At 41.8% G+C, this 8,869-nt stretch overlaps 1 protein-coding gene across 2 annotated transcripts in view; it reads left to right on the forward strand.

Moving 5' to 3' along the window:
* hars (histidyl-tRNA synthetase) overlaps nucleotides 1-8,869 on the forward strand; it is an 18,147-nt gene continuing 9,278 nt past the window's right edge. The window contains exons 1-8 of one of the 2 annotated variants that reach the window (XM_005751853.1): nucleotides 140-204; nucleotides 1,517-1,866; nucleotides 1,986-2,072; nucleotides 2,873-2,992; nucleotides 5,821-5,916; nucleotides 6,146-6,271; nucleotides 8,118-8,225; nucleotides 8,296-8,394. In XM_005751853.1, the coding sequence (XP_005751910.1) occupies nucleotides 1,762-1,866; nucleotides 1,986-2,072; nucleotides 2,873-2,992; nucleotides 5,821-5,916; nucleotides 6,146-6,271; nucleotides 8,118-8,225; nucleotides 8,296-8,394 (741 nt within the window). In that variant the 5' untranslated portion in view covers nucleotides 140-204; nucleotides 1,517-1,761. Of the gene's footprint in view, nucleotides 205-1,516; nucleotides 1,867-1,985; nucleotides 2,073-2,872; nucleotides 2,993-5,820; nucleotides 5,917-6,145; nucleotides 6,272-8,117; nucleotides 8,226-8,295; nucleotides 8,395-8,869 lie in introns of both variants that reach the window. The other variant, XM_005751854.1, reaches the window with a different exon arrangement.

The raw sequence follows: 8,869 nt of genomic DNA on the forward strand, positions 1-8,869 counted from the left end.
GGAAATTGCGTTTATTTCCGTTTCCGTTTTATGCTCCGTTGACAGTTACAAGTCCGTATGTGCTGTAGGTAGCCGGTGAAGTAGGTAGCGCTATAAAACCATTTAGAAAAAGCCATGGAAGACAAGGCTCAGATACAAGAAGCGATTAAAAGTCAAGGGGAAGTCGTCCGGAAGTTAAAATCAGAGAAGGCGAGCAAAGAGCAGGTCCGTACTAAGATTTACTCTTAATATTAATTATGATGTTAAGACAAGTGAGTTACAGCATGCTGCGCCATGCTTCGGCATTTTAACTGATTGGTTGTTTGCTAGCTAGATTAGCTATATAATACATGTAGAAGGTTTTCATACTCGCAGTTTAGCTCTCGGTCTTGGAATACATGCTGTTAGCATCTGACTCAGTACTGTGTAATATGATTATTAATCAGTTCTCATTTCGACATAGATTATGCTCAATAACTTGGCTTTCCGAAAAAATGGAAGGCGCTTATATTTAGAAAACAATATCCGCTAAATTCAGGTTTCAGGGAGAAGGAGACTACACTTCCCAAAAGCCAGTTTTTTTATTCCACCATAGAGTTAGCTTACAGGAAAAGTCCTGCGCTCTAATCGGTCCGGCCTCCTTCATTCAGCCCAGTTAGCTAGCGGATGTTAACATGCATGTTGGCACCTATTATGTAATGAATTAATGAATTAGATAACAATGATATAGCTTTTTATTTTCTTCACGGCTTTAAAACGTGGATTTTCAACGTTCTTATTCTCGTTATGGAAATGTGTAAGGAGAGCTGATGCAATAACACGCATGCGTTAACACGGGCATTATCAGAGCCTGTGACCACTGAGAATATGTAGCTGATACCACAATAAATGCCAAATGTATGGGACGGTGCAGAAGCGTTTATTATTAGCAAACACTAAGACGATCAAGACATCTTCTAGGGGCCAGTGTTTGTTTTAGCCCGTCACAAATCCTCGTAGAACAACATGAATTAAAAACGTGCCCTTTGTGTTATTCAGGAATCTTCTAGACTGGACCGTAGAGCATATTCTTATTTCTCAGAGAAGATGCCTTAGCCGAGTCGTTCAGACAGCAGTCTCATCCATTTCCTGTCTTTTATCTGAATTGTTTGATGTTAGTTCTGACTCGCTTTATGAAAATGACACCATAGAGATTTATTGAGACTAAGTTACAAATGCTTGCTGACAGGTAGAGTTTGCTAAATGCAATAACAGGTTAAAGCAGCAACAGTAGACATGTTAACCAACTTTTTGTGGCTGTGGACAATAAGTGAAGGAAAGCGCTATACAAATACAGGGGAAAAAAGGAATCATAGATTTTCTTAAACAGTTCAAACATCTGTGCGCTTGTTGTCTAAATCAGTTTTTATCACATTAGTGAAAGACTTTGTTTGCCGGGTGGGTGGGGGGCTGTTGGGCTGCTGTGATTGACTTGCTGCATCTCGTGTTCTGTTCTCCTCACTGTGGTGATGATGCATCATGCCCCACCCTCTCCTAGTGATAGGGTTGCTTACCACTTTTCTCCTGTTCTTCCTGCCTGACCTGTGGTGACCTTGGCCTGTCACACGATTCATCTACTTCACCGTCTGGTTAACCCAACCCTCCTGACTGGCTGCTGCGTTGGCTCTGTACAACACCACTGGATTATGCTGCACTCTTGATGCACTCTGATCTTTTTTTGGTCCTACTTTACTTTTTTTTTTTTTGGAAATCCATACCATTTTCCTGCACTGTGGAATAACCATGCTGGGCATGATCTGGGTTCGTGCCTGCTCCGCTCTGGTGGGCTTTCGGGCTCCCACATGTGTCCGATCTCTTCACTCTTTCCCTGGGATCACTGTGGCTCAGGTAGGCTGCTGTCCATGTGTTTATTTGACAAGATGTATTCATAATTTTTCACGCTACAGTTGTTAAATACAGTATAAAACCTCTGAACACTTTATATTTTGTTCTGTGTTCTCATGCAGATTGATGAAGAGGTAGCTAAACTGCTGGCACTAAAGGCTCAGTTAGGAGATGATGGCAAAACCCAATTTGTCCTTAAAACACCAAAGGTAAGATTAAAGTACTGTTGTATTTAAGGAAATACACGTTTATATTTACAGAATATTCTGTGGCACAGGCCTGGTATCGTCTGTATTAGGACAAGACAAACACAACCATTTAACTTTATGTCACATGTGTAAAGCTTATCTTACTATCTCAGCATGACTTGGTGGAATAAAAGGAGCTCTCAATGGCAAAGTACCCGCTACCTTTATATTCGGGCACATACCATTTGATTAAAAGCTTGTTGTAAGTAGAAGCAGGCGTAGCTTTGGTTACAGAGAAGCCTGTCTGTGAGATCATTGGCACCAAGTGGCTGCATTATAATTAAAAAAAATATAATAGCTCTAGATAGCTTGTTACCAAAGATCAGATCAAAGAACCCCTTCATAAGAGTGGGTTTAACGAATCAAACTTTAGTGTCGGTAGTCAAAAATGCAAGGCTCAGACTACCCCAAATTGTGTCATCAAAGTACATGATGCTTTATGTGGATATCTGCTTATCCTTTAATCAATCACATCTCTTCTAGAGGACCAGAAAATGTCTGTATGGTAAGCTTTCCAATGGTGTGTTACAACCCCAGTGGCTCTAAGTTAGATTTCTTTTTAATGTAAAAAGTTACATGGATTCAGTCACCCAGGCCTAGGACAGCGACCATTTACAACCTCTGGTAGGCTGAGTGGTTACTGGTTACCGCACGGTGAAATCTGTTACAAAGAGGATGCTGAACAAAAAAATGACCACAAACAACAAGTGCATACATATTCTCACAATAGAATTATTTGATTGACAATGTGTGTTTGTCAGGGAACGAGAGACTACAACCCCAAACAGATGGCCATCAGAGAAAAAGTCTTCAACACCATCATCCGCTGCTTTAAACGACATGGAGCCGAGACCATCGACACACCTGTTTTTGAACTAAAGGTAGAGTTTGACTTAGTTTAACAAGTTTGCTGCTTGAAAAATAGGAATGGGAATCGGGTATTAGTTCTTTTAGCAAACCGGTTCCCAGTAGTTCAATTCCTTGGAATTGTTAGTCTGCCAGACTCTCAATCCCGCTTATCGGTTCCACTCGTACTTATGCTACAATTAGCTGACTACTTTCATTTTTATTGCACAAAAGAACCAGAGCGCAATGGTGAAGTGCAAACTGCATTCAGGACCGAAACAACAGCTAACTGCTAAATAACGAAGTTGTGCCGCTAACACAACTTCGGCTCTTTGCAAGCACCTATCCTGTCTTTAAGTGATGACGTGATGAATCCTGCTTCCGGGCCCAAACTACCCTGTGTTTAATGACGCTTTTGTGCTTTTAACATGTTTTAATGCTTTGTATCTTGTTCTATTTAATCTCAAAAGCCCCTAAAAACAGTCAGTGATCACTGTCGGCCTCTCTCGGTTTTTATTACCGCTATTCATTTTAAAGCTCAGCTTTTAAAACCATCGGGAACCCTCAAGTTAACTTTTATCGAGTGGAAAAAAGTTAACGTTCATCCTCCAGCTTCACTGTTTATGTTACGCTAACATAGCTGTGTCGCTAGCCACCACGTAGGACATCGTTATATACCAGCTAGCCCAACTTCAGTAACCCTACAAGTGTCACTGCTGTTTACTTTCATTTATGTTGGAAGTGACAGCAGAGCTGTACGTTTGAATTTTGTCAGGAATCTCTCAGTCAGAACATGCTACATCATGTTTAGGTGGTAAGTAGCGAGCTAACTTCCTGCTAACTTCTAACTCCGTTAAATGTATTAAATTCTGTTTTCATGGATGCCTGGATGTTAAACTTAAGGCTATTGTTAAACTGGATATTAAGAGTTTTACTCTCAGTGATGTGTTCGCTTGACTTTGGGCCCAGACACAGCTAATGACGTCAGGCTTAAAGGCCGGATACAGACAGTGTGCTAATCAGTTTTCAGTTTTATTTGTCATATGCAAGTTAGCACAGGGTCAACATTGCAATGAAATGTATTTGACGAGCAGAAGACAGTCACTCAGCAGAATGGTACAGTAGAAAAAAATGGTTAAGAGCAAAATATTAATAAAATATAGTAAAAGAAAAAAGATTAACAGTTAACAGACTAAATATGTATATATTGGGGTGCAACGATACACAAAATTCACGGTTCGATATTTTTTCGATACAAAAAAAATGTTCATGCTTTTTTAATTTGTCATTTATTAAAATTATAAATATATATTTTAACTCAAAAGTACAGTTTTTAAATTTAATGTTGCTGAAACAAAAAAGTTATAAAAACAATCAATCTGATGGAGAAATCACTCATCTTTGGAAAAGAGAGTTTATTACAGAGAAATGGCTCTTTCAAAATAAAAGCTATACTATACGCTTCTTCTGGGCTATATTCTCAGCAGCATATTAAACATATCAGGTCCCCATAAGGAGAATCCTGTGCTAACGGCTGTCTAAATGACTCGGGTAAAGTTTGTAGCATGCTGCTTGTTGTTTTTGTCTGCTTCCACTTGTCTTTGCACTAGGATGATGTTGGAGTAAATGTGCAGTCATATTCGTTGTGTTCCCACTAGTGCTGTCAGCGTTAATCTGAAATGACGTTAACGCCACAACACGGCAAATCTCCGTTAACGAGCTACCGCGGATCGCCCCGTGCGTGGAGCTAGACGGCCAACACGTTAACGAGCTAACTGCGCTAACGCACTAGTTCCCACCAATGTAATTGAGCATTGCATGGCACATCCAACATACTGTTTTACTTTAGTCCATGACTCGCTTACCTTCAGGGTCATACGTCACATGAAAACCAAAATAGTTCCAAAGGCCAGATCTGAATGAGGGTGGGGGAGGTTCAATTTGTCATGTTGCAACGAGAGCTTAGCTTCTGTCTGCTAGCTTGCCCTGCGCTCAGTGAATCTGCGTTCGACTACTCCGCCTAGACTGCACTGTCGAGTGCAGATCCACTGAGCGCTCCACACAGACAGCATCGTCAGAAGGAAAGTTGATAAAATAAATTAAAGAATTTGTATTGTTCGATACATATGCGTACCGAACCGAAAGCACTGTATCGAACGGTTCAATACCGATCGTTGCACCCCTAATAAATATATAAATATATGTACACACTAGTGATTAAATAAAAAAAAATCTTAAATAGGAATGTGACGGGGGGGGATATTGCACAGTGGCAGGAATGAGCAGCAGTACAGGCTGAACAGTTAGTACAGTATTGCACATTTTCTGCCTAATATAAATACCAATAAAGTGGAGTAACCAGTGCAAGTAAACGAAGGATCCCAGGCATCCACGGTGTCGAAACCTGCTGTAAAGTCCGAACTGGCTGACGAACATTGCTCCAAAAGCATTTGTCCGTCATACCGAATATATGATCGCGCTGTGCGCACAGAAATAGAAAGCAGTACAAAATAAATAATAACATTTTTGCTGAGATGACTGGGAGCTCTCGGCCGCCATCTTACGGCGCAACCGGAAGTCAAGTTCCTCGATTGCTTTAAAGCTTTGTGCTGTTGACTTTGTGTTTATACCTGTTGTTAGCTAGGATTTGTGTTGGTGTGTAGCCTGTAGGTTTATATTGTTAAATGTTAATTATGAGAATTATATATCACATATTCTGTGTGAGACATTATTTTTGACACACTGATCACAAGGAGGTGAAATACCTTCAACATTCACAAACATTTGACCACACAGCACGCAATTTATTTGCAGGAATGTGGGACACATTGCACGGAAGTGACCTATTTGTCTGTTTGCACAGGAAACATTGACGGGGAAATATGGAGAAGATTCCAAGCTCATCTATGATCTCAAAGACCAAGGAGGCGAGCTGCTGTCCCTCAGATATGACCTCACTGTATCCTTTAAATAGACACTGTACTGTTCTCATTCATGCATTTCCACAAAAATGTTAGAAAGAATTAAAAGAGTGGTGTTTAGACTGAGCATTCAACAGAGTCAATACGCAGTTAAATGAACGGGGCTTCTTATTAACCAAGTGCAGCTTGTGAAATGTTACATTGTCATGAAAGTAGCAATACATTGTTACTCTGTGGTGTTGTTATTCTTGACCCGCCCTCTTTCAGGTACCATTTGCCCGCTACCTGGCCATGAACAAGATAACCAACATCAAGCGTTATCACATTGCTAAGGTCTATCGTCGTGACAACCCAGCCATGACCCGGGGACGTTACAGAGAGTTTTATCAGTGTGTAAGTCAACTGCAGATGGCATGGACTGAGTTCTTTTTCATAGCATTAATTTTGTCTCACTATGGGAATATCTACTCTGACCTCATCAGAAGGTCAAATATCACAGCTCCCTATAGGCTGGCTCAGTGATGCCTGTGTGAGGAGGGGCAAGGGGTCCCCTATATAATCTTGATTCAAGCAGAAGCCGTTGACAGCCCTGCTGTTTGTGCTAAACTGACACTGTCCATGAATTTTAGTGCAGAACGCTCTGTTCCCTACATGCCAGTGTGTAGTAGCTCACAAGCAGTAGCAATACAGTCCTGTAGGTAGTCCGGGTGTTTGGTAGCAATGCTTTTACTCCAAAGCATCGTAGCAACACTTTACTAATAAGGCACTGCCAGCATCACCAACAGGAAGCATTCACGCGTTCAACACTCATTAGCAACAGCGCTTAATGTAGAAACTGCCCAATATGCAGCAAAACCTCCAGAAAAGTAGCACTACCTTTCACTGCTAGGATTCAAAGTCCACTAACTACCCGAGGCTACAGCTAGCTACCCGAGGCTACAGCTAGCTACCCGAGGCTACAGCTAGCTACCCGAGGCTACAGCTAGTGTCACTACCCGATCCGTACCGGAAACCCGATCGGTACCACACATGCGCAAATCTTACGTCACTTCCTCTCTTTGCCAACATTGCGACATTCAATATATTTGAATGACACGGTTAGCGCCCAGTTAGCTCCTAGCATTTCTCAGCAGCTCTGCCTCCTTTTTCACGTGAAGATTCATCAGCCAGATGAAGTGTTTACTGACAATTGACAGTGATAGCGCACATCATCATCACTATTCCAACAATCCTCTCCTCACAGATGAGCATAAACACACTCGACTGTCACTAAATCAAATTTAACACACGTTTGTAATGACGCCAATTCAGTTTACAATAGGGTTTATTCGCTCAGTCAGCAGGTGGCGGTATCCTCGTACACTGGGGAGTAAACTGCCATTAAACGAAGAGAAGAAGACGAAAACCCCTGCACATGCGCGGTACGGATCGGAGAGTCCTGATCCGTAACTATCTTTTTATTTTTAGTTTTTGTCTACATTATATTGAAATGTTTCATTATGGGAAACATTTTAAGAGATACTTATTATTCTTAACATCTTAACAGATACTCTGACCCGTAACTATCGTAAAATGCTTCAACCGGAAGTAGACACCTTTCGCGCATGCGGGGTACCGATCGGGTTTCCAGTATGGATCGGGTAGTGACAGCTAGCTACCCGAGGCTACAGATGTGGAAAACTATTGTTGAGGAGTAGCAGGTGGTTGGTGTACTTTGGTAAACGGTCACTGCTCTGATGCAATAAAAAAATGTGACTGTTAAATGCTGTCCACACTCCTTTCCCTGATCGCCATGGAGTGCTTCAGAAGGGTCGTCGAGGCCCACATAAAGGATTCCATCAATGTCACTGTGGGCTACAGGAAAAACGTTTTTGCAGATTGTTCCTGGCTCAGACTCGGGTGCAAAAAGTCTCAACCTGAGCTTCCTCCTCTACAATTTGGTCCTGGACTTCTTAACCAGCAAAATCCACAACATCTCTTCCTCCTGCATCATCCTCAGCACTGGCTCCTTCCAGATCTCTGTATTAAATCTCACCTTCCAGGTCACCCTGCTGACATATGACGCCAGAGCATCAAAGCTGTCGTACAGTCTTTGTAGATGATGCAACACTTTGCACAATACATTTTTATGTATTTATTTTATCTATTGACTATTTCAGTTTACACTGACATCTGCTGCTCGTCACCACTGATGACTGACTTAGAAGTGACAAGGTTAACATGTGTGTTTGTGTTTCAGGATTTTGACATAGCAGGGCAATACGACGCCATGATCCCAGATGCTGAGTGTCTAAAGATTGTACATGAGATCCTCAACGAGCTGGACCTCGGAGACTTTCGTATTAAGGTTTGTCACTTAGTTGAGCTGAGTGCTGCCGTGGCGAGTGAGTATCTCTAACCACATCTTCTACATGCAGGTGAACGACCGACGCATCCTTGATGGAATGTTTGCGGTGTGTGGCGTTCCAGATGACAAGTTCCGAACCATCTGTTCAACGGTGGATAAACTGGACAAGGTACTGAGGCTTACTGCAGTGAACATCCAACTCTTCTAATCACTATACTCAGTTCTCCTGACCCTCGTACTTATGAGAATGTTGTCAGTTGTCAATATTCAGAAACCAGTATTGTGGAGGTAAAAAGCAATGGCATTTTTATTTGTGACACCTCTGATGTAATCTAACAGCACTGTAAGCGTCTCCTTGGAGAGCTGCTATGTTGATGCCATTTGCACGAAAATGTTATGTGCAGCTGCTCAACAAGAAATAAGAAGTGAGATTAATCAGATGTGACTCTGGATCAGATCCGCCTCAGATGTACCACAGGCTCAGAAGAGTAGGTCCAGATCGGAAATCACTTACAAAACAGGATTGGACTGGATCAGGATGGATGAACCTCAGTGTGTGAAGAGGACTCTCCATTTACATGCACAAACTGGAGTCTATTAGATAGATATGATACAAACCACTGCAGCACAGTACCTGTAATACC

The sequence above is a fragment of the Pundamilia nyererei genome, unplaced genomic scaffold (assembly GCF_000239375.1).
Source record: "Pundamilia nyererei isolate P.nyererei 1_Seehausen unplaced genomic scaffold, PunNye1.0 scaffold00330, whole genome shotgun sequence".
NCBI lineage: Eukaryota > Metazoa > Chordata > Actinopteri > Cichliformes > Cichlidae > Pundamilia > Pundamilia nyererei.